This window comes from Drosophila ficusphila, unplaced genomic scaffold, assembly GCF_018152265.1.
Source record: "Drosophila ficusphila isolate 14025-0441.05 unplaced genomic scaffold, ASM1815226v1 contig_414, whole genome shotgun sequence".
NCBI lineage: Eukaryota > Metazoa > Arthropoda > Insecta > Diptera > Drosophilidae > Drosophila > Drosophila ficusphila.
The window spans coordinates 19479193-19504014 of record NW_025064328.1 but is presented as its reverse complement, the minus strand read 5'-3'; the positions used below and the strand labels follow the sequence as shown (position 1 = coordinate 19504014).

Genomic DNA, 24822 nt, shown 5'->3' with positions numbered 1-24822 from the left:
GATCTGGTCACACTGTCGGGAGCCAGTCATCATAAATACGAACAGATTGGAAAACTTACAAGAATTGCGTATTATCTGTGGTATTACGAGATCGAAACTTTCCAATAGCCAACTTGCCGTAACCAACTAAGCTGCAAACATGTCCTACGCGTACTTGTTCAAATACATTATCATTGGCGACACAGGTGAGTGGAAAGTGCGATTCCTCTGCGAAATGGCAAGTGAAAAGTTGGCCATTGTCAGGGAAACAATCAGTAATTAGAAAACAAAACAAAGGCAATCGCTCGCTCAGAGGTCGCTTCTCAATCAGTGCTCCGATTCGGACTCCAAACGAAAAGAACTAACTTATAAATGCCAATGGATCGACTGTGCGTTCGCACAAATATATCTCTGGAGTCGGGTGGCCAAAGGAAAAATCAATAAAACCATAACAACGCATACAGGCGTTTACTGAACTGGGAGTTAACGGGGTGCGGGGAGCAGCCTACACATTCAAACCCTGCTGCTGAGTCACCCAACCACCCCCAAATGCTAAGGGATTCCGCCCCAAAGAGCCACGGGCTTATCAGCATACTGTTTTTCGGAATGCCCAACAGCTGTTGGCAGTTTTTCAGCTTTTCCAACTTTTGGCCATTCGCCAGCTAACATTTTGGTTTTTCCTCAGGCGTGGGCAAGTCCTGCCTGCTGCTGCAGTTCACCGACAAGCGCTTCCAACCTGTGCACGACCTGACCATTGGAGTGGAGTTCGGAGCACGCATGATCACCATCGACGGCAAGCAGATCAAATTGCAGATCTGGGACACGGCTGGCCAGGAGGCATTCAGGTACGCAAAATAGCCTCGTTCAGAGTTTCTCACCGACTAAGAATTTGAAGGCAGACATCCGTTTTTAACTTAATGTCAGGATTTTTAAATGAACTCAAGATAATGCCTGAATCAAAGCCAGTTTAATCACAAAAGTATAACTCGAAAGTCGGGACACCCTTGAAAAAAATCATATATGTAAACATATAATTTCCTTACGTAGTGTATAGTGTAAAGCATATTCAAAACACATCAAAATCGAAAAATGCATCAAACGTTAACCACACAAATATGAAATGGGTTTCGTTTTATGATTTAGTTGTTGAAAAAGCAGTATTTCTAGTTCCATTCCTGTTTTATTTCAAATTAATATGTATGTAACAAAACAGAAAAATAATAGAAATTGAGGGACTTGAGCTATTTTACTGTACGAGAAATTGCAAGGACAGCAATGAGTATTATGGTAATCTTAAAAACCATACCTGTTATCAGCTCGTGTTGTTCCTCGCCTAAATTGCATCGCCATACACGTTTAATAGTTAGATAGATGGATAGATAATGTGCCTTTTCCGACCGAGAATTACTCATGATAATAATTCATTTTTTCGAACAGATCCATTACACGCTCCTACTACCGCGGTGCTGCCGGCGCTCTGCTGGTGTACGACATCACGCGGCGGGAGACCTTTAACCACCTGACTACCTGGCTGGAGGATGCGCGCCAGCACTCCAACTCTAACATGGTGATAATGCTGATCGGTAACAAGAGCGACTTAGACTCGCGACGCGAGGTGAAGAAGGAGGAGGGCGAGGCCTTCGCCCGCGAGCACGGTCTGGTTTTCATGGAGACATCAGCGCGCACGGCGGCCAACGTAGAAGAGGCTTTCATAAACACGGCCAAGGAGATATATGAAAAGATCCAAGAGGGCGTCTTCGACATAAACAATGAGGTGAGCTAAGTTGAAATTCGCCTGCACACTTCTTGTAATCAACGCTTTATTGCTTTTTCTAGGCCAACGGCATCAAGATCGGCCAGCAGCACTCGCCCACAAACCCGTCGCTGCCAGGAGCCGGAGGAGCAGCTGGAGCAGCAAACAGTGGCTGCTGCTAGGAGTAAACTGCAGATGCCCGACTGCAATTCTGGGAGAGACGTAGCCGCTTCTGTAAAAGCTACTTTAGTGACTAACTAGTAGAAGGTAGTTTGAGGGACATATTTCTTGTTTTCAATCTCAACCGTAACTAACCACGTAATCATAGCTACCACTAAACTAGCAATCAAACACTAAGCGTAATGTTAAACCATAAAGATCAGACAACTACAAGAGAACAAAACTCCTTGTTCAGCTACGTTTTAATTTACCAAAAGAAACCAAACGGAAGAAATCAGAAATAAACCAAAACATACCTTTGTATATGTGAATGTGTCGTCGTGCGTGATTTCTAAATTTTATAAAATTTATTGAAACATTTGTAAATGTTTTATGCATGTATTTTGTTTATATTGAAGTTAGTTTGCTAGTTATTTCGTGTGAAGACCGATAGTTATACATTGGGATCTTGACAAAATGATGTGTAATATATAAACTAAACTCAAACTATGTGAATTTTCATTGTGATTCGTTTTCAGTGGAGGTCCAGCCCCGCATCGCTGCGCCACGCCCCTTTTTGCAACGGGTATCTGCTCCTGTTCTATATACATACATACATACATAATTACAGAAATCCTTTTTAACGCATTTGCTTTGTCTATATTTTGTTGTGCAACCCGCTTTAGTATTTATACATACATTAGAAAAGAAAAAGTACTTTAACGAAATATACAAGTCTTGTGAGCTGAATGGGATTATATAATTTACACACTCAACATGCATTAACAGTGGATACACGGAAATGCTGCGATTCAATGATCAATTTAGTATTTTACGAAGTTTATATATTAAATAAAGGGCAAAAGCTAAGACGAAACAAAAGAAACAAGTGTAAACGTAAATCAAATTATTTGTAATATTTGTATTTGCCCAACACAATGCAGAATAATAAATATACATACTAAACATTCAAATACATCGTTGCTTACCTTGGGACAAATAAAATTGTTAAAAGTCACCACATAATGATTTGTTGATGATGCTAAGTGATGCTTTGTCCGCATGACATCGTTGTGGGTATAACTTGATGGCTATAGCGTTTAATATTTAAGCTTTTTTAAAAAGCCATGGCCAGGTCCGGATGAAAATTTGGGTTTGGAAAGACTATAATAATATAAAATAGTTTTTTTTACTGATCAAAGTAAAAAGAAAAACACACCAGAAAAATGAAAAGCTGTCATTAATTTCATTGAAATGTTTATTTATTTGGAAATAGGTAGATAATTGTTATTTTGAAAATTGTAAATAATAATTGTGATTCATTTTGTTTATGTACATATTTGCTAGTGTGATCGGAATCATCAACTACTCATTATCTATAGGTCGGCTATATGGCTAAAGTGTCGTATTTACTTCAGTTTTTGAAGCGTGGTGACAGTTTAAAGGCTTTTTTTTAACTATTTGTATGAATATGTTTGTATTTTTTTAATAATACTTGAACTTGTAAGATTTTACATAATTTTTTTTTAATATTCAGAATTTTGTATTTGTTATTACTAAAAAAAGTTTTGCCAAACTGCAAAAACAGGGGTTTCTTCCAACAATATTTATATAGTATAGCCTAGTTTGCTCAGTTGCTTTGTTTAATTTGGAAACTATTCGGATCCGTGCCGTTTGATGTACAAATATTGTTTTGTTAGTTTAAAAACAAATGCTCCAAAGACTTTATTGTGAGTTTTGGGTCGATTGAAAATGGTCGCTTGTTATTGCATACGTTACATAGATTGTAGGTTATTGTTTTATTTTAATTAATATTCGTACGAAATGTAAGGCAATTAAATCTATTTCTCTAATTTTTGTAAAGAAGACAATTGAGGGACCCGTTTGCACCTGGCAGTGATGCACTGCATTGATATTGATTGAAATTGAACAGTTTTTCTAAGAGTGATTACAAGATGCGATTACTAATTGCCGTAGTGCGGTACTTATACGGTGTATATCGATACTTAGCTACCATTAGTCAAGTCAAGTTTAGGCTTACACGCTAGCTCTTATGAATAGGCTTAGTTTCAGTTACAAATCTGCTCTGATTTTATGGCTGCAACACCATTTGACATAAGAAACTCGTTAACATTTAATGCTAGTCCAATATTAGGCTACAGTTCTGGTTTGTAGTACCTCCAGTTGACCCATGTGCACCTTCGGCATTCATCAATCTAATGTACGTAAACTAGTGTAAAAGTTGAGCTTTTTTAGTCTCTAAGACATCACTATCACTCTCCTTAGGAGCTTTCTTCTCGCAGAACTCGATCAGATATGAACAGACGCCGGAGAGTGCGATAAATATGCCTGCGTAGTAAAAGGTGTCGTCCCATCTGCAAGGAGAACCCATCGGGTTGGTCAGAAATGCTTGGCTATGAGGCAATTTCGAATCGGACTCACCTGCCCGTGTGCTCGTATATAACGCCCGCAATCGGGGGTCCTGCAATCATGCCCACTCCTTGCACCAGCAGCACCAGACCGTAGGCACACGTGAAATCGTCCAAGTCAACAATACTGACCAGAATGCTGGGCGTAAACGAGAAGGAGCTGGCGAACGTGAATCCGAAGATAACGCACATGACCATCAGGCCAATGTAGCTGGTCATCAGCAGGGGCATAAAGAACACCGATGCTCCGCAGACTGAAATTGGCAATGCAATTGTTATACTTTGCAAAGGACTTGAGAGGAACTCTCAGCACTTACCTAACATGCAAAGCGAGTAGCATATGTTGATGTTCATCCAGGGCAGATCGCCCAGGTAGCCCAGTCCTATCATGCCCACTGTCTGGGCGATTCCCACATCTGATATCAATTCTGCACTCACGCTCACATCGTACTTGTACTGCTTCATGTACTCGGGAAGGTACAGATATGGGATAATAAACCTGCGGAGCGTGCCAAAGGGGTGTATTAAAAGCTAGTTAGAATTGAGAGCCTTATCTCGACAAGGTCGAGTTTGATTTGGTTTCAACTATGTAGTTTCCTTATCGAGCTAATGGAGCTCTTAAACTCAGCACACATGGGGTAAGATAAACCATGATCTTGAGCTCTATTGGGGCGGCCTTTGCCAAGGCCCATCGATAACGTTGTAGTTGGAGTTTTACTAGGGTTGGCCAATATTTCATTGTGCAACTACCCATCGATTTCAAAGAGCTGCCAAAACTGTTTGCGACATCGTCTGGCAACTGAAAATTTGCTGCTGACGGCTTGGCACATTCATATATTAATTTTAGCGATTCATTCGCCTTCAGTTCGTGCGCAGCTTGGGACCTTCGCCAATGCCAATAGGTTTTTCCGCCGATTTTGTTTTTCTATTTGTTGCCAAAAATTACTCACCAAATGAACAAAAACAACGTTGAAAGATTGAAGAGGGCGAACTTCATGTCCAGAAAGAGGGAAAAGTCAAAGATAGACTTCATGGTGTCCACGAAATTGTCGTACCAGGTCTGTCAAGAGAAAGTGAAATGAATACTTTATTCAGAAAACAACGCTATAAGAGTATAAACTTAAATTTGCTAAACTTTTCTTTCCCTTGTTGGTGTTCAAGTATTTAGCTAGTTAAAAAGGTTTTTTTTTCGATAAAAATAATCTCAATATCAATTATCAAATAAGCAGGGAGGTTGTGGGCTGATACAAAAGTTACAGGAAGAATTTTAAAGCTTTTAAAACGTAAATTTTTATAATAACATAATAGTAAGAATATATTTTAACAAGGCATTTTTATTGTATTTTCTTAGATCTCTTATTGAACTTCTTGCAAAAAACCTCCCATTAGGAAGAACAATTAGATTAATTTGTATTATTATTTTAATTCCAATGGTTTCAACTAATTGAATTTTCAAGGTCTCAAACAAATTATGTTTTTGGGCTGATACCACATGGAATCGTTCCCTTCACACGGAAGTACGCGGTCCGGATTGCCGGCCTTATCAGCCGTGGATGGATTGCCCATGTGGACCAACCAGGCGAGCGTGCAGAGGACTGAGTGCCAGCTGATAACCAGCACTGAGCTTAACCAGCTGGGACTGTCGCCAAGCGAGCGGCCGATAAGGTCGGGTTAAGGGTCACTGTCACTGAGACTGGGACTAAAATTGGGACTGTAACTGTAACTGGGACTGTACTCACATCCTCCTCCTCCTTGGCGATGGTGGTCATCGAGTTGCGGTAGATGTTTGGACAGGAGGAGGCGCGCAGGCGGTAGCGGTGCGTGTTGAGCATGGCGCCGCGGTAGTGGATCGAGTTGCGATGGATGCGCATGTCCTTGAGGAAGTTCGAGTTCCGGATCGAGATGTTCCGGCGCAGGTTCGAGCGGTGGTGGCTGGGCTTCTTGGAGCGCGAGAGCCGCCTTATGCCGGTGATGCTGTCCAGCCGGGCGCGTCGCATGGCCAGCTCGCTGTTGGCCGCCGGTGGGTCCTGCTCCGGAATGGCGATCACAGTGGGCCCCGGGCGCCTGCTCGGCTCCAGCAGGGCGAAGGTCTCGTCCTTCGAGTAGTAGCAGTGCATGTCCTCGCTGAGGATGTCCACCGAGTTGTGGCGCAGCCCGTTCACCCTCAGGTTGGAGAGCGAGGGCGTCGTGTGCTTGGCCATGAAGAGGTTCTCGTTCAGCGAGTACCGCGAACTGGCGTGCTTCTGCGTGAGGTAGCCCTCGTCCGAGGAGCGCAGCGATCCGACGGGCGACCCGGGGCCGGCGGACCGCTTCTCCGACGGCGACAGCGTCTCGATGGAGGCCAGGTAGGACTTCTTGGCCTCCTCGGCCGCCTCCAGGGCGATTCCGCCCATCAGGGTGTCGTCTGGCGAGCCGATGACCGCCGTCGACGGCGGATAGGCGCCCGCTCCCGAGGAGAGGAGGTTCTCGCGAGAGGGCGCCTCCGCGCCCTCCTTGTGGCGCAGGGAGCGCCGGCTCAGGCTCTTCACCTCGCAGATGCTGTCCAGCTCCTGGGTGCTCAGGAAGGTGGGCAGGAAGAGCTCGCTGCGGTGGCGCTTGAGGGCCGAGTCGAGGGGGTCGTCGATCTGCTGGTTGGCCTCCGTGTTGTTCTTGGTCACCAGCGAGTCGAGCACCGCCTCCTTGGTGATGCCCGTGTCCAGCAGCTTCTTGATCTCCTCCAGGCAGACGCTCGAGTTGGAGAAGGTGGTCACGCTCTGCGAGCGGCTCTCCAGCCGGTTCTCCTCGATCAGCCAGTCGGGGTCGCGCATCAGGGCGCCGCACACGCAGGCGTTGAGCATGGTGCCGCCCAGGATGAGGGTGGCGCCCCGCCAGCCGTACGACTCCATCAGGTAGGAGGTGAGGCGGGCGTAGACGAAGGTCCCGATGCCGGTGCCCGAGGCGCCGATCCCGGTGGCGAAGGTGCGCTTCTTGTCGAACCAGAAGGCGATGGACACCACGGCGGTCACGTAGCCGATGCCCAGGCCCAGGCCCGAGATGATGCCGAAGGTCACCATCAGCATCTCGATCGAGTTGCAGACGGAGGAGAGGGCGAACCCGAAGGCGGACACCACGCCGCCCAGAATGGTCATCTTGCGGCAGCCGTACTTGTCCACCAGGTTCGACCAGATGGGCCCCATCAGCAGGGGCACGGAGAAGAAGAGCGAGGATATCCAGGCGGTCTTCGAGGTGGACTCGCCGAAGTAGCCCAGCAGCTCGACGTTGATCAGTCCGAACGAGAAGCTCAGTCCGTCGGCGATGAGGGACACCACCAGCGAGGCGAAGACCACCACCCAGCCGTACCCGCCGTCGGGCATCTTGGGGGTCTTCTTCTCCGTGGAGCTCGAGTCTATCGAGTCGCCCGACTCGTTCGAGATGAGACGCTTGCGGCGCTTCACCTGCCCGTTCCCGTTTCCGTTTCCGGTTCCGTTCATCAGGCAGACGAGCGCTGGTTCGTCCAGGGCGACGACGCTCCTCCGCACCACCCGGCTGTGCCCGGCTCCATCCGCGAGCTCCTCCACGGAGAGGTTGCAGAAGGTGACCTCCGGGAAGAGGTCGTGCTTGATGGCCTTGTGCAGCGGCGTGTTGGCCGGCGCGGGTGTGAGCGGCAGGGCCTGGTAGTCGGAGGCGCCTCCGCTGTGGTTGTTGTTCACCGCCTCGCAACTGTTGTTGTTCGAGGTCAGCGGGTCCGACGCCAGCTTGGCCATGTCGGAGTCCTGTGTGCGGTTGGGTGCGCTCTAGAGGGTCGGCTACTTCTATAAAAGGGGTGTAAAATTTGCACTTTCTTGTCTCTTGTCCAAGCGATTATTGGAAGTGAACACAATTTGCATTAGATTTCAGCATGGATTCGTGGATTCTCTTAAGTAGGCGGTAGGTGAAGGCTTCCCCTTCCGGTGATCGACTGCGGTGCGTAGCTGAAAGAGAGAAAAGGGGGCGGGTGCCTCAGAAAAAATCTCTTATTCTTTTTAAAAACTCATTCATCCCGCCATCTAGCTGCACTTTCACTTTTTGCCCAGCCCCAACTAATAGGAAAAGTTGTCCCAAAGTCTGGCCAGAAACGCCACGGCAACATGGCAGTTATCAGTTGGCAAATCTGATTTATCTACCTCGGCAGAAAATATGGTTATACAGCTATCCACCAATCAGCGCAACTACAACAACTTCTGCCCGAAAACATTTCGTTTAAGAATCCGCGCAGAAACTGTTTGGTCATTTGGCATTTCGTTTATTTAGTTTCACAGCGCCTTCAACTTGACCTCAGGAAGACGGCGGCAGTCTTCAGAGAGGTTCCGAGAGAGCCGAGTGGCTCATTCTTACATCAGTCCCAAACAAAGTGCGTCACATGAAGGCGACGGCAGCTGATGTCTCCCAATAATTATGGGATCCTAAAATGAATATTCGAACGTATTTTCGTTTGGCGGCTTGTTTTCGTTCGCTCGAAATGCCAGTCTGCGGTTAATTATAGACTGGGCCATATAGACTGTATAGGGGAAATTCATTAGCGCTCGGACAAAGAGTTTAGTGTCCCTACACTAGCAAAGCGGAAATTCTACTACCCAGATCGAGTGCGAGTCTGCACAAATATGGTGTCCAATGGACTTATCCACCCCTAAGTCAAGACACCTCTTACCTTTCGTAATCCAAACAGTGCTCTTCTCGCACGACAACAGCTCCACCGAACAAACGAACCAAGCGATTGGCGCTCTGCGGCTTTAAGACTTCACTAGCACTAATTTCACTGGTTTCACCGAAGCACTGCCGCCAATCAATTCACCATAATTACACAGATCTTCAGTTATGTTTAACTCGCTGAGAGTGCGGTTCGAGTGTTTATTCAGGGTGGCGGTCTTATTGAAAATTCTTAGGCGCGGGTCGCGGGGTATGTAGTGCAGGAACACCTTGTTCGACTTGCCGCTGTTGTTGTAAGTACGGGGATTGTTGTTCTGGCTGTTGTCGAACGCCTTAGCGGCAGTGGTCGCCGATGCGGATGCTGCAGATGTTGCCTTGCCTGCACGATAGAATGACTTGGACCGAATGTCATTCATTAAGAACGCTAGGGGGTTTATCACAGGCCAACGGAGAATATATTGAGCGATAATTGACGGCAACCGCTGGCAGTTGCTGCTGATGTTACAGTTGGTGTTGCTGTTGCTGTTGGTTATGCTATTGTAGCAGTTTATGCTGCCGGTAAACGGATTTAGCCCTGGCAGCCACATGCGGTACTTTGTGTTCACCGACACCGAGCACTTTGCGATGATAACGACAACGAATTAGCGCGCCCGTCGAGCTCAAACCATAAAAAATAACGAACACAAATCAAACGCGAAGCTGGCTCTCAGTGGCTTTCCAGGAGGTGTTGCTGCGGCTTCGGAGCAGGATATTCTGCCGCTCCACGTGTCAAGTGCGCGGCGAGGGGTGCGGGGGCGGACTGGCAGGAGTATACATATCGACAGCTGGTCGGTCAACGCGGCGTATGATTAATTCTTGTTCGGCGGTGCAACTCAATCGCTGCCTCCTCGCTGGCGCCAGATAGTGATTTATGATCTGCTTCCTCGATTAGCAGCCTTCAGTGCGACTTCTGCAAGAAAGACACAAGGAGAGGGGACAGAGTTTAGTTGTGAGTCCACTGATAAATGACTTAAACACCAACGAAGGGGCCGAGCTTGAGTCTATTAATACATTCAATGCGAGCAATAAATACGCTCGGAATGCTCCATCAAGTTACTACAAAAGGCGCATCGCTCAACTTAATTTCAACCACTCAATTGACAAACAATACGGAATCGGTATGTGTGGGAATTAAATTCCTGAAGAGCAAATATCTCCAAATGCGTTAAGGACAACACTGTTTAAAGAACAGCGATTGAAGAAACAACATTTATGAGCTGTGTTGAACAAATTTTTCCCATTTTACTAAAAACTGTGCCACTACTTTGTCGCTCAGTCTTTCACTTTCAAAAACATAATGTCTGCATATTTCAAGCGACCTAAACCGGATTTATTTAAATCTAAATTTTGATCGCAAGACCGTCTGCTTTGGCGAATTTCAAATGGAAATAAAGCTATCTTTGCCAAAGTTTTGTTGTCATTTTTTAAAATGGAAAAACTCGTTCGGTGCCCTAAAGTTTTATTTCTGTAATAACAAGCACCATCGTTTCAGAGCTAACGTATAACGTAGCTAAAAGCTAGGTGACTGGCAAAAATGAGAGCCTCTTCAACGTTTACACATTGTTAAATTATTAAGAAAGACTCTGAGTAGACATTTATTAAGCGATACTGAATTCTAATACCGCTGAGCTGAGGTCATCAGCTAAAATCTTTTATAATGATGGAGGAAATTGTTAAAAGCCCATGTCCACTTCCTGAATGACAGATCTGTGCTAAGTGCACATTGACCAACTGATCGGCCAAGTTCAACGTTCGATAGGCGAAGTGATTAAAACGATCGTATACCGCGGGCTTAACAGAGAACCCAAGTAAACAAGGAGCGACGGGCTGTATTTGCTGAGATTTTCAGTTCTAATTACGCGACCGTCTGGTTCCCGACTTCAGCTAGACAACGAAACGTCTCTTATCAAAAATCGAATTCGGATCACGATTACCTCTACGTGTGTGGGTACGCAGATCAATGGTTGGTGTGTGGACATGTGGAGGCGATAGCCAATCTCGTGCGAACTTAAATTGCTGGCTTATCTTTACAATATAATTGGCAGAAAATGGTTTTATTCGCTCTGATGCGATAAGCTAATCGCAGCCTTCGAAAAGCTATTGTAGTTGAAGCTTACATAGTTGCGAACGGAAAAGCGAAATCGAAAATCAAATAAGAGCCTACATACTTAGGTATGTTGACAACTAGAGCCAAAGCGATTGTCAATACAAGTTAATTTCAGATTTAACAAACAATGTTCTTTATTTATAGTTTAGCTAAGCCAGTGAATCGCTATGCAGCTTACACTTTCCATGGAACCCGCTGCAAACTAGTTCAGCGCTATCTGCAGCGCCCTGTTGTATGCTACACTTTTGGGTGGCACACGCGTTTGGAGCACTTTCACTTGGTGGAGCAAGTCGTGCTCGAAACTTAAAGTCCACATTTTGTTCAGTCCGTATTTACACAACAATAGCCGAAAACACGAAAACAAAGAAACGCGCTGAAGTGGCGGCCGCCGCGCACATTTCGGTGAGGTCCACACGCTTCGCCTCGCTCCCGGATTTCAGCACGGATTCGGGTTCGGATTGAAGAACAGACCCGCAGCTCGTCGAGAAACCGACTAAACCCACTCACGCCGATGCCGGCGGCTCGGAGCAGAGCGAGCGTCGGCTATCTTCAGCCTTAATCTAATAAATTTCTTATCAGAGAGCGTCGTGAATATAGTGTTTTCCACACGAGCATGCATACGTATTACGTACAGACGTATCTGTGCGTCTCTGCACTTACATATCATACGTACACTGCGCGCAGAGTCCGCGTGTAATGAATGGCACACGCGGCGGCGTCTGTCAACATGCCAACCTTTGTGACGCCGACTTCTCGGTCTCTTTTGGCAGTGGCCAGATTTGGATTCGGCGGAGCCCGACATATGCTTCTACACTAGTCGGCATATATATTTTGACAAAATAAAAGTGAAATATACTCGAAACCTGAACTTGCTTCTTTTAACTTTTGGTATCAATGGAAAGGTAATTCAAATGCCGTTTGAATGATACCATACTTTTCTTAACTCATTCGATATTTATTGAAAAAGTCAATTTAAAAAAAAATTAAAAAATAATTTTTTTAAACTTTTCCCTCGGCTTCAAAACTAAAATTTTTGGATGCAACAAGTTTCTTTAATCAAAAATAATAGGAACTGCAAAAAGAATTTTGCAAAAATAATTTTTCTTCTATTTTTAATGATTTTTTGAAGGTGACAATGTCGGAAAAAGTTTGTATGGAATAGAGAAAAATATGGCTGAAATGCGTATTTCTAGTCATTTTCAAAAAATCATTAAAAATAGAAGAAAAATTATTTTTGCAAAATTCTTTTTGCAGTTCCTATTATTTTTGATTAAAGAAACTTGTTGCATCCAAAAATTTTAGTTTTGAAGCCGAGGGAAAAAGTTAAAAAAAATTATTTTTTAATTTTTTTTTAAAATTGACTTTTTCAATAAATATCGAATGAGTTAAGAAAAGTATGGTATCATTCAAACGGCATTTGAATTACCTTTCCATTGATACCAAAAGTTAAAAGAAGCAAGTTCAAGTTTCGAGTATATTTCACTTTGATTATTGTCAAAATATATATGCCGACTAGTGTATATACGTAAAATATGTGCACATACATTCGTATATATAGGGCTATAGAAGCGCTCGAACAAATCATGTGATTGTCGGTAATTGCTATTCTAGTTACAACAGCAATGACAACCTTGATGTGCTAATAAATATTATTTTCCTATGAAAAGCTCTCAGCACAAAGACTTTTGAAGAGACAAGTTAAAAATTAAAGTAGAAATGGGCATCAGCTTGCCAAAGCTACTATCCATTTGCAGTCAAACGATAATTTTTTTAATAATTACATTTTAGGTGCACATATCATCTTAAATAAATGTTCAGTTCAATATTTCTCTGACTGTTTGAATCTCGATTTTAATTTTTAAATCCTTTTTTAATATTTTGTTTAGTCACAACTGAATATCTAATAATCTGTTTCTATATATTTTCTACAATAATGACTTATTTGCCAGATTTTCATTCGAAGTCAAATCTATACCCATCCGCACCGCAAAAAAAAGAATACAATATAATCAGGAACTGACCGACAGACACACATGTCTTGACCGAAAGAGCAGTTGATGTTCATAAAGAATTTGTATACTAAAAAAAACGGAGGAACTGTGTCCTTTACATAAGTACATTGTCTGAAAATGTGTTTCATATAATATTTACAGACATACATATAATATATAGTATATTTGTAAGCGACAAAACAATCAAAATTTTGGATCCCAATTAATTAAAACTAACTTTCTCTGTACTTTTTTATTTGCTTATCGAATCCAATACGATCTAGACGAATCCGCTTTTATTTTTATCAGTTGGTTTTCATAATCCAGGAATAACAAGAAATTTCTGAGCACATACGTTCGACTTAAATGGGTTGTTTTAATTGAGGTGATAACTCAAAAATTTCTACGTTGTTCTTCAAGTTAGTTAATTGTGAGGCAATTCGGCGAGGTTATACGTGTTGGGCGATAAGTTTTATAGCACCCACATTTAGGTTGAGTTGACGCTGACCTAGGCTATCGAATTTGGGTTATTGGTCTGATTACTATATTGTGGGCTCTAAAACACAAGTTTAACCTGGGAAAACCGTAATGAAAGTGCGCGTTGTCAAGAGTCTAGATAAAATTCTGGGATTGACAAGCGGGCTGAAGTTAAATACATTTTTTTAAATTGTTTGCTTTGATTGTACAAACGAATGACTCGAAACAGAAGAGTAAATTGACCTAATGTAATTTGACTGGCTGCCTTTACGTTTTAATTGAAAGAGTTAAGCAAATTGATTGAGCCGTGGGGTGGAGGCAAGGACTGCAGTTCACCTTGAATCGAATTGAGTTTGCTTCGCTCAATCGCTTTCAGTACTGCCCATTAGTGTGTCAAGCTAACGAAGTTTGTTCTGGAAACGGTTTGTCCAAGAAGGAGAAAATCAATAACAAATGCTGGCATCCATTATCCTTCGATCCCTGCACTTTTATGGCACTTAGGGAAATCCCCCCGAGAGCTTGGCCTCGACATCGAAAGGTTGGAAAATAAAATATTCTTTGGCCCATTTGGCCAGCAAAAGCGTCGGTTGAGATGGGTTTCATGTGTTCTCGGTTTACCGACATCTGAGGTCGCTCTCCCCTTTCGCCTTCCGCTTAATTGATATCTGTAATTGATAGTGGGTTCTGCTCAGTCCCCTTCTCCCAAAACAATTCTGGTGGCGGTTGTTAATTGATTTGCGGTTTTGCAGTTTTGTTGGCGTGGTTTTAATATCATTGCTCGACTTTATGGGTGCGAACTGCGTATGCAGTGACTGGGGATGATTTCACTCTTTAACTATAGAAAACTATGCTTAATAAGAGACGGAATTTTAATCAAAATATTGTTGATTATAACACGGTTTTTTGCTTATTCGTGTTTTACTAGTATATTTGTGCTGAAAGAGCAAAAAAGTCGGACAGTTTTAAACTTGTTTGACACATTCACTTGGAAACTTGACAGGAACGCCACCGCAAAAAGCCACAAAGGAGGCCACTGGTTACATTTACCAAGTACAGGCGAACATGCGGACAGGTGTCGCCGTGGACTGGCACACACTTTCGGCGTCCTTTCATGTTTTATATTTACTTTTTTCAGGACCCGGACGGAGGAAAACAAATGGTAACAATAAACTGCAGGCGCAGCAAAGTCTGCTCTCAAAAAGTTATGGCCTACGTATGTATAAATAAAAAACGAACATGGCCGCTGCATTTTCACACTTTCACACTTGCAGGCACACATGGCCATAAGTTTATGATCTTGTTTAAAGGATTATTATGATTTCCGCCTTCAACTTGACAAACTTTGCGGTCGTACAAGCGAAGAAAGTCCCTGTATTGATTTTTTCCTTGCTTAAGGATTTTTTTTCGTTCAGGGTTGTGTGCTTCTAATTGAAAACAAGAAAGGAAGCTACCTTTGTCAAGCCGAAGCTTATATACCCTTGCAGACATTAAATATGTCGAACAAAATACATAAAGGCTAAACAAAATCGAAGCTATGACTATTTTCTAATATTTTTAAATATTTTTGACGGTTGTTCATATGATATTATAGTTAGATTTTTATGAAATTTAAATTGAAATTCAAAAGTCGTTAAAAAGTCTAAATTAGAGAAATCATGATTGTCGGATGAAAAACAACGATGTTATCATTTTATTTCCGATAATTCTATATAAATTTTTCGGTCTTTCTTTTTTCTTTTATCCGATTTTGATAAAATGTAATTTAAAAATTCAATAGTAGTTAGAAAACTCCATCTGGAAGAAATCAAGTCGATTTGATCAAAACCAACGTGTGAATTTTTTTTTTCACCCGATCCGGTCCGTTACGAATTACTGCGTGCAATAACTATACAACTTTTGGTAAAGTTTCAGCAAGATAGCTTTAAAATTGGGAGACATACCAGACATACCAGTCGTATTTCGACTCAGATTGTGATGCTGATCAAGAATATATACATGTACTTTATGGGGCCTGATGTGTCTCCTTCACTGCGTTGCAAACTTCTGACTGAAATTATAATACTCTTTGCTCTGCAAGAGTATAATACGTATAAGCCTGCGATGGTATGCGAGATGATAAACCTGGCAATATTTGTTATCTTGTATTTTCTGTGGTCAAAAGTTCGATCAAAGTGTCTGATTGTATTAAATAACTAATGGTTTTACTATTCAGGTAATTTTAAAAAGGTGAAGAAATTGTACTGATTAAATAAAAAAAAAATATATATAAGAAATAAAAAACATTTTTATTCCTTACCCTATATTACTTAAAATTTCTACAAAAATCAATGATATCACCTTGGAATGTAAGATAGACAGACATAAATTAAGTGTGCAGTATATTAAGTTAAATTTGAAATGCTTTCGGAAGAGAAAAATAACAAATGAATCTTGAACAATGTCCAGATCTAATTTAAAAAGGTCCCCCTGGACAAATCTGAAACGTAATTTCCTTGGATTTCTTAGCACATTAGATTCGGTTTTGCTGAGAATAAAAGAAAACACAAACAAATCGGACCAATACAAAAGCCTTTGTTTCGCCACTCACTCTGCTGCTCTTTCAGTTGTTTATGCAGGCCTTAAAAAAGGGCAACTTGGCAAAAAACGGACATTTTGCTATGCGTGTGAGCAACTTCAAGGCCGGGGGTGATTTTTATTTCTAATTTCTGCTCTTGACACGGCTCTAGAGTGAAGCCCGAAAGGTTGAATGTGAAATGCAATATGCAAACACAAATGCAAATTAGAATTAAAATTCACCCACTGAAGTTTAGAGTTAGGAGGAATGAATTCGCATTTAAAAAGACTTGCAAATCTAAGTTAAATGAATGAATTATTCATAATCGACTCAGAAATAATTAATCTACAATTTTCATTAATTAATCAACCATCAATCAAGACCAGCTGTAGTCTGCTGATACTCATATACTATCAGGGAATAATAAATGGGTTTCAGCACAGTTGATTGGGCAGATAAGTTTACCCAGAGGCCTTTTTCCCAGCAAAGGGCGGAAGAGGAGGTGACAAGGTCGTTCGAGGAGCACATGATGTAATTACGAAAATTCCGCTCTGCGCCCGATTTGCAAACGGAATCTTAGCGTCACGCAGTCTGTGACTTGGTCGGTGGATGGGAATTGTGTTTATGCCCTTTTCCAAGTTCTGTGACATTTGTTTTTGCGGATCATGTGACAGCTGGCAGCAAATGCACTTTGGCTGCTCCTAATTGCTCCACTTACGCGTAATAGGTTCTGGTGTCGATAAAATCGTTCCTTTGTCAGCTTTTTGTTCGATATCTCGACTCCGCTGAACCAGAGTCCAATGAACAAACCGCCACTGTCTATGGTCAAGCTATCAATTTAGCGCAGCTCTGCTTAGAAATCACTTGTTGGCACTTCCTTCTTCCCTCGCGTTCGAAATTGGACTGAAGGAACAGCGATTTCGCTCCCTTCTCAGCGTCTTCGGTCTCCCTCGCTCGCCTCCTCTGTCTCCCTCGCACCTCATGTACACACATACATACGTACATGTGTGCATCGGGAGTTTTTAATTCCAAGTGTTTTTAATTCCCACCACTAAAACTTCTTGGGCTCTGCCCTTTGTGTTCCTTCGACGCAATGGAAATTTACCAGTTGACACCATTAGATGCCGTCGCATGTCTTCAGTTTTTGTTAGGTCAAATCCGCTTTTCTACTTTATGCATGTTTTCATTATGAGCTGCGTCAGCGGAAATACTCCCGAAATTGAACCATATATGTATGTACAAATGGGCATCAGGGCACTAAAAGTACAATTTTTTCAGTTCCACATTTGAACAGTAATATAGTATTGCTAAATTAGTTGGATTGCTTCGCTCTAAAATAAAACCCAACTTTACGATAATTAATGAAAGTCCTAACTACGTGTTTCAAAAACCTAAACCCCAATTCAGGGGTTAACCACGCAAGATGAATGCCTTAATTGCATGCTAAACTCATTTGAAGGTTACGTTCTGAACGGATGAAAAGTAATAAATATGCAAGTGGGGGTGCATTCAGTGGAGGAATATAAAGTCGCTATTCATCAAGTGCGGCAGAATAAATAAATAAAGGGCAACTTTGTTGCTTTGCCACATTCCCATATTATACGCTTTTAATGTCAAACAGCCAGTGATAAACTTTGATTCGTTTGGCGCAATGTTTGAATTTGTCCCCTGGGTAGAAAAGATCAAAAAGCAGATAAGATAAACTTGGACAATAAAAGTTAGTTGCTCGAAAACAAGCGCCTATTTTTATTGTTCGAAACGTTACAGTGCATTAAACATAGCGCTAATAAGCACGTGGATTGGAAATGTTTCGACTCGATCCTATGTAAATGAGGAAAGTAAATTTGGTTTTGAAATTCAGCGAGCTTCTGTGAATATGAAAATGTTCATGATTTGCCTAGACCAATTTGGATATTAATTAAGTCATTGTGAGCTAATGTGAGTACAGTGGAACTAATGAAGCGTCTTTAGAGCAATTAGCATTGTTAACACAGTTGTGGTACAATTCGCTGAGGCGACATGTGTACATATGACTATGGAAAACCGGTTCTGAGGTTTCATTTCGGTTCAGTCTCACACGCACTAACAATCAGCTGTTAGATTCCCCGTCGCTCACTGCTGACACAGATTATCCGGCAGAACGGATAAACGCAAAACGAAATGACAATAATAAATGCACAAAGGTCTTACCGGTTTTATCAGCTGCTAACGCAGTTGTTTTCGGGATTTTGCCATTAGTTTCGACTGCCTGCTCCAAACATTTTGATCGCCCGAGGGTCAATGGCTTCTAAACAACACATCTAGACACATTACTGCTGCGAAATGCATAAAAATCAAGAACCGCGAGCTCAAGGACGACAGCCAAGAGAATGGTTTTCGATTACAGTAAATCAAATTTGCAGAACGACAAAAAGAACCGAAAATCGAAGCCAAAAAAGCGTCTGCATACATTCATGTATGCATGTATGTATGTCAAGGCACTCTATCTAATATCTTCAGATACACAGTAAAAAAGCATGAAACGTTCGTTTATTTGATTTTCGGTTGAAGCTTGAAATATAAGGTGCTTTAGAAACACTAACATATGTTTAAAAATAAACACGAGTGCTCAAAACTTATGGATAAATGTAGAAAAACGACTTTCATCCCTGACAGTTCTGGAACCTACTCTTTTCGTTCAAGATGTTTTTTATTGAAACCGGAATTTTAATGTATGCGGAGATTTACAATCTTTATATAAACTGTTAATTGAAGTTTCAGGGACAAAATATAACTCTGTTTGTGGCTTTGAGGTGGCTTTGAACCTGAGGTGCTTTCTGCTGCACATAAGTGCACAAGTAATCCAAACTACTGGATCTCAGAGGGGGTGCTGGGCTGGTTGGATGGTGCCGAAGACAAAGGCAATAAAAGCCAAATGGCTGGAGCAGCAAAATGGCGGCGCGTGTGTGACAAGCGAGAAAGCCCGAAACTGTGCTACAGCCACTGCGGTTTACCAGCATCTCGTCTCGCATTCGTCCTTCAAGCCACCCACTCCAGCCCAACCCAGCAGCTTATGTAAATGGAGCAGTGTGGACGGGAGAGGCGTCGAGGAAAGTGGGGAAGCCAACTTTTAAGATTTTCTTTTGAAATCCTCTCTATTGCATTGTGTATATATTAGGATGCGGTTACTAATTGATTATCCATTTGCCATTCATTCAGTGAATACCCCACTTACAAAACAAATACATGAAAAGATAACGAATCCACAAACAACTCACTTACTTTGTTGGTCTTATCTGGCTGTTGAGTCACTGCACGCAGCAGTTAATGCCAACTGCATAAGTGACACTTTTAGCTTTCAAGCAAAACAATGAACAACTTATGAAAGAGCGTATGGCTGCTTGTTTCTTCGCCAACAAAAAATATAAATTCAAGAGTCGTGCCAAAACGAGTCCAAAATAACCGACCTATAAATAGTCCCCGTTCGATCATAGACGCAAAAGGTTGTGGAAAACAACGAAAATAAATAAAAAATTGTTAACTCATCACAGCCAAGACAGAAGCCAAAACAAATAATATTTTATCACAAATGCACATACATAGGTACTGTTATGGGGCAGAAATTAAGAATTTTCGAGTGGGAACTACGCATTTGCGTTGGGATAGATAAAAATAATTTTCACTGAATATAAACAGGGTCAACGAAATATAAAACAAACTTTGTTTGTTTGCCACTTACTCGTTGTCTCTGCGGTAATTGTTGGGCTCGGGGTTCCTGGGCTAAGTTACAACCATAGCTGGATCTTGGTCCTTTGTCATTGCAATATCTTACATTATAGGCTGAATAATAAATTGATTGTAGTTGTTGTGCAGGCGAGTCTTTAAATAAACCAAATAAGCTCGCTCTCTCTTTTATTTCTTCTTCAGTGTTTCCCTTTGTCGATTTTGTTAGCTTTTTGCTTTATGAATTTCTGCCGCCCAAGTGTTTCCACTTTTGCACAGTGGGGTGGATTTGCCTCAGCTCTGACCCGAGTCAGCTGTTCCTCTGAATTTAAATTCGTTTTGGGGTGGCACTCGGAAATATTAAATGCCAATAGCTCTGCTGGGTTGGTTGAGGTTCGGAATTGCGCAAGCTTCTAGGGTTTTGTGGAAAGTTTTGGTCTAACGGCCATAAACGACTTCGCCCTGCGATATCGCCCACTATGCGGGAGTTTCGATTTTTTCCGGGGGAGGTGGGGCAATGACAACACCGCTGGGCGGCACAAGTTCACCAAAAAATGTGGGGCGACCGGAGGTCGTATAAACAAAAGCACAGTGCACTCGAAGGCGGAAATCACGGAAATAAGTGCTCCGAATCCACGCCGGAATCGGTTTGGAACTCTCAATGCGCCCAGTTGAAAATTTCTAATTGATTACTTAACGCGTTCTGACGAGAGCAAAAAAGCAATCACGGCTGCCTTATAAAAAATTCCGAAAAATCGAATTGCCACCACAAACACTGCACCGTCCGCACTCCAATTGGAACACCGTTGCTATGACCAGTGCTGCCAGATGGTGAAATGAGCTTCCTCCCTAATTCCGTTAACCAATGGATTGCCTAAAAAATACCGTTTTCCTGAGCACGCGTTTTCGTCCACCTAGTCAAACAATGGTTATAATCTCGGATTGACAGTTTTATAACAGAAAGTTTAAGACAAATTCCACATAAGTTCCACCTCTTATTTGAATTTAACCGCCAACATTGGTAACAAAAAGTATTGTTGCGCAGGCTGTTGCTGCGGCTGTGTTTGTAAAAAAATCATTAGGCTATAGTAATCCAAAAGCAAAAAAAAAACTCCTTATTAAAAAAGGACAATTAAGGATCGGCTATAAAAAACATCATAAAAATCTAAATTCTTTTTATTTTCTTTCTAATTACTGAGAAATTTTTAATTATTCTTTTGCGAAATTTAAATTTAAGTAACAGCTGAATTATTTGGTCACTGTTTTTATTAAAATATATTTTATTATAATATTCTAAAAAAGGAAAAATTACTATGAATTAGTTAAAAATTTGTTCTCATTGGTTAATCGGATCAGATTCTGCGGCTAATAGGTAGCCTTCCTCCATTGCGATTCGTTGAATAAGATGACAGCTTTATAAAATAGATAGGATGTTGAGTCTGATAAAGACTAAGTATACTTCATAGGGTCGAAAATATTTGCTTCTAGTTTCTGCAATGCAGGAGTGTCGGAACGAATCCTAGGAACAAGTCAGGCTGTCATCGCCCTCCGCTTCGTCCGCTGAAACAAAATACTCTTATTAATAATCTTTCCCCAACAGGTAAAATCCGCCTGGTTTGCCACAAGGGTCGCGCAGAGGATCTTGGATGGCTTAGAAGCTCAATCACTTACAAAGAATCTGCAGGCCAAACATCAGGGCGAATCCCGCGACTGCAGCGAGAAGGGCTCGCCAGCCCGCGTGGCTCTCGGTGAGGATCTCAAAGAAGACCACGTACAGAAGGGTTCCGCAGGCGATGCCCTGGAGGACTCCGGAGGGCAGACTGGGCTGACCCGCCGCCACCTGCTGGCTGATGCCCAGGCCCACCCCGATGCCGATCGGCGTGACGATGGAGAAGGTCACCAGGTAGACGATGGCCAGCGAGCTGCGAGTGCGGGCCACCAGGAGCTCCATGCCCACGCAGAAGGCCAGCACCAGCTTGTGGGCGGCCACCGCTCCGAACATGAACCACACCGTGCTCACACTCATCTCCAGTCCGATGGCCATGCCCTCGAACAGTTCGTGCAGGGAGAGGGCCAGGATGATGCCCAGGCCCCTGGCCGAGGATCCCCCGCCGGAAGGCACGGGCATGTGCGAGTGGCCGTGATGATCCTTCGGCGGCTGGGGCTCCACCTTTACCACCGGTTCCGCCGCCTTTACTGGGGGATTGACCAGGACACTGCGCCGGATGCTGCGGCCCCTTTCGAAGGCCAGACTGGCCACCGACTCCTTCCGGCTGAGCCTTTCCTGGTGGCGCCGCACGAAGTTGGTCATCAGCTCGTCGAGGCCGTACATCAGGAAGAAGCCCGTGCAGAGCAGCATCTCCGGCAGAGCGAAGGGCGTTGCGGCGAGGGACCCGCACTCCTGCAGGGCGTCCACCACCTCGATCACCTCGGGCAGCATGTGCAGGAAGGTGGTGCAGATGAGCACGCCTCCGCCGAAGAAGAGCAGGCACCGCACCGCCGTCGACGAGCGGGTCTCCTCCGGACTCTGCTTGGTCCACTGGAACCACCTGTTGAGCACGTAGGGCAGGCTGCCGCACAGCACTGTGACCACCACGAGCACCACCATGGCGACTATCTTGGCCACCAGCAGTGCCTGGCGATTGCCTTCCTGCATGTCTGCTGCACCGCTCATCCTTACTCCTCGAACTGCGAGAGTCGACTGAGCTGTCCGGTACTCACCACCAGACCCTGGGTTTATATCGCGGCCATATATCAGCGGGGGTGATTGAAATCTGATCGCTGATTGATACGCGGATTCACGGCGCAGAACAGCCAGACAACGGCCCACCGCCGCTGCTTAGGAATGGTTATCTCCCTCGAAGTCCCGCAGACAGGTGGCTTTCACAGAGTTCCCCGATAACCAACCTGCAGTTCTCTGCGATTTGGTGTTTGGAAGGAGTTGTGTAATGAGTGGGAATTCGAAAGTATTGCCCTAATCGTTTTATCTATAACTTATTTGGTACACTGAGAATAGTTGTTTTAATCATTAAATGGGGGTTATCTTTTCCGATTCGCTATCGGTTAAATAACTACTTGCCCTTAAGGCTTTTTTAAGAAAGTAATCCTTATTATGTTTGAGTCGTTTTATTATTTTACTACACAGTTTTGTTTTTGCGTTTCATCACATCACGATTTCATGCTAAGTTTTTTACGCGAATAAAATAAACTAGCTTCTTGAATATTTGAGCATTCCTTAGGGGCACGTGAAGTGGCTCTTGCCTTTGGCCTCCCCAACTGAAATGTTTAAAGAAGTTATTGAGTTGAACACCGGGGAGTGTGGGAACATACTTGCTATTTGCAGGCCAAACATCAGGACGAATCCCACCACGGACGAGAGCAGAACCCGCAGTCCGGCGTGGTTCTTGGCCACAATTTCGAAGAAGACCACGTAGATCAGAGTGCCGCACGCCAGCCCCTGCAGGATTCCAGAGACGGTGCTCGGCTGGTTGGCGGCGGAGGACTCGCTGACCGCGATCCCGATGCCCACGCCAATGGGGGTAACCACCGAGAAGACCAGCAGGTAGACCACGGCCAGCAGCCAGCGGGTGTGGGCCATCATGATCTCCATGCCGATGCAGAAGGCCAGCACCAGTTTGTGGACGGCTATGGCGCCGGTCATGAACCACACCGTGCTCACACTCATCTCCAGTCCGATGGCCATTCCGCCGAAGAGCTCGTGCAGCGAGAGGGCCACGATGATGCCCAGGCCACGCAGCCAGTTGGGCTCCTTGGGCGCCTCCGCGGGCTGGATCACGACCTCCTCCGCTTGGGCATTCATCGCCTTGTCCTCCACCACTACGACCACCTCCCGGAGCTTCCTCTGCTGCCGCCGACGCACCACGAAGTGCATTGTCTCCTCGATGCAGTACATCAGGTAGAAGCCGGTGCAGAGCAGCACCTCCGGCAGGCCGAACGGAGTGGGCACCAGCATCCGGCAGTCCTGCAGGGCACTCACCACCTCCACCACCTCGGGCAGCATGTGGATGAAGGTGGTGGCTATCAACACTCCGCCGCCGAAGTTGAGCAGGCACAGCACCACCTTGAACTCGCGGGCATTGCTCTCCGGTCGCTGCGTCCACTTGTAGAAGCGATCCAGGAGGTAGGGGATGAAGCAGAAGATCAGGGTCACCAGCAGCAGCACCACTATGGCCACGATCTTGGCCACCATCAAGTGTTGGTCTGCCATCGCTGTCGAAGCAACTGGCCCGACATCCACCCGGTCACTTTTATATGATACCTATACTTGATATCTAGTTGAAGATATCAGCGAATTGCCGAATGTGTACTTATATTAAGGACTTAGAGTAGGTCTTAGGCTGAAAGTGGGGGTACAATTCAGGCATGATATCTTTGGGAACATTATCTCCCTTTGCTTTTATCCAGCATTAGCATTTCAGCGGAAGTTATCGTACTGAAATTTCAGCTGGCGAAAACAAGTAATTAATTGTCAAAGCCCTGTGTACCCGGGAATCTATTCGTTATCTTTAGGTGAGGCCACCGCTCTGAATTAACTTATCTGGTAAAGTTTTCACACTGAAAATTCAGCTGGCGATCACAAATAATTTGCGATGTCATTAGATTACGCTCCTGAAATGAGGTCACCTTTCTGAATTAGACCGTCAGGAAAAGTTTTCGGACTGAAAATTCAGCTGGTGAAAAAATAATTAGTTGCCAACGCTAGTCAAAGCCTTATGTACCCAGGAATCTATGCGCTATCATCGGTTGAGTCCGACAGTTTCTCCTGATAACTTCGAAACTGAATTGTAGGTGCCAAATGCTCAATACTAACACAGCTTGTGAGTCAGATTAAGTACTCGAGGTGGCTATCTGATAGGTTGATCGGGGGAAATAAATCATTTCTGGAGTATCTTTTAACAATGTATTGAAAATAATGGTAGTAAATGTTTTTCAATGCAAATGGATAA

At 43.7% G+C, this 24822-nt stretch overlaps 5 protein-coding genes across 8 annotated transcripts; 1 reads left to right on the top strand and 4 right to left on the bottom strand.

Moving 5' to 3' along the window:
* The first annotated feature begins 8 nt into the window (after positions 1 to 8).
* LOC108094258 (ras-related protein Rab-2A) lies at positions 9 to 2641 on the top strand. 2 transcript variants are annotated; one of them, XR_001771535.2, is made up of 5 exons: positions 9 to 185; positions 665 to 824; positions 1417 to 1753; positions 1816 to 1999; positions 2431 to 2641. XR_001771535.2 is itself a non-coding variant. In XM_017194723.2 (4 exons), exons 1-4 carry the CDS (start codon positions 140 to 142, stop codon positions 1912 to 1914), a joined length of 642 nt encoding a protein of 213 aa, XP_017050212.1. In that variant the 5' UTR covers positions 9 to 139; the 3' UTR covers positions 1915 to 2398. The 2 variants fall into 2 exon arrangements, 1 of the variants encoding a protein (XP_017050212.1); XM_017194723.2 differs by lacking the exon at positions 2431 to 2641 and having other exon boundaries at positions 1816 to 2398.
* Positions 2642 to 3135: 494 nt separating this feature from the next.
* On the bottom strand, positions 3136 to 8122 carry LOC108094302. The gene is made up of 5 exons (XM_017194818.2): positions 6060 to 8122; positions 5271 to 5380; positions 4638 to 4819; positions 4334 to 4574; positions 3136 to 4266 (listed from the first exon to the last, which is right to left on the bottom strand). The coding sequence occupies exons 1-5, from the start codon at positions 8061 to 8063 to the stop codon at positions 4122 to 4124; spliced, it is 2682 nt and encodes an 893-aa protein (XP_017050307.1). The 5' UTR covers positions 8064 to 8122; the 3' UTR covers positions 3136 to 4121.
* A 39-nt stretch (positions 8123 to 8161) lies between these two features.
* Positions 8162 to 20670, bottom strand: LOC108094303. 3 transcript variants are annotated; one of them, XM_017194820.1, is made up of 3 exons: positions 19872 to 20670; positions 8987 to 9934; positions 8162 to 8270 (listed from the first exon to the last, which is right to left on the bottom strand). In XM_017194820.1, the coding sequence occupies exon 2, from the start codon at positions 9570 to 9572 to the stop codon at positions 9069 to 9071; it is 504 nt and encodes a 167-aa protein (XP_017050309.1). In that variant the 5' UTR covers positions 9573 to 9934; positions 19872 to 20670; the 3' UTR covers positions 8162 to 8270; positions 8987 to 9068. The 3 variants fall into 3 exon arrangements, with proteins under 3 accessions (XP_017050309.1, XP_017050311.1, XP_017050310.1); XM_017194822.2 differs by lacking the exon at positions 19872 to 20670 and adding an exon at positions 16872 to 17050; XM_017194821.2 differs by lacking the exon at positions 19872 to 20670 and adding an exon at positions 11310 to 11627.
* A 453-nt stretch (positions 20671 to 21123) lies between these two features.
* LOC108094238 (zinc transporter ZIP1) lies at positions 21124 to 22535 on the bottom strand. The gene is made up of 2 exons (XM_017194697.1): positions 21527 to 22535; positions 21124 to 21415 (listed from the first exon to the last, which is right to left on the bottom strand). The coding sequence occupies exons 1-2, from the start codon at positions 22527 to 22529 to the stop codon at positions 21375 to 21377; spliced, it is 1044 nt and encodes a 347-aa protein (XP_017050186.1). The 5' UTR covers positions 22530 to 22535; the 3' UTR covers positions 21124 to 21374.
* Positions 22536 to 22987: 452 nt separating this feature from the next.
* Positions 22988 to 24083, bottom strand: LOC108094243 (zinc transporter ZIP1). The gene is made up of 2 exons (XM_017194702.1): positions 23186 to 24083; positions 22988 to 23131 (listed from the first exon to the last, which is right to left on the bottom strand). The coding sequence occupies exons 1-2, from the start codon at positions 24081 to 24083 to the stop codon at positions 23091 to 23093; spliced, it is 939 nt and encodes a 312-aa protein (XP_017050191.1). The 3' UTR covers positions 22988 to 23090.
* Positions 24084 to 24822: the final 739 nt, after the last annotated feature.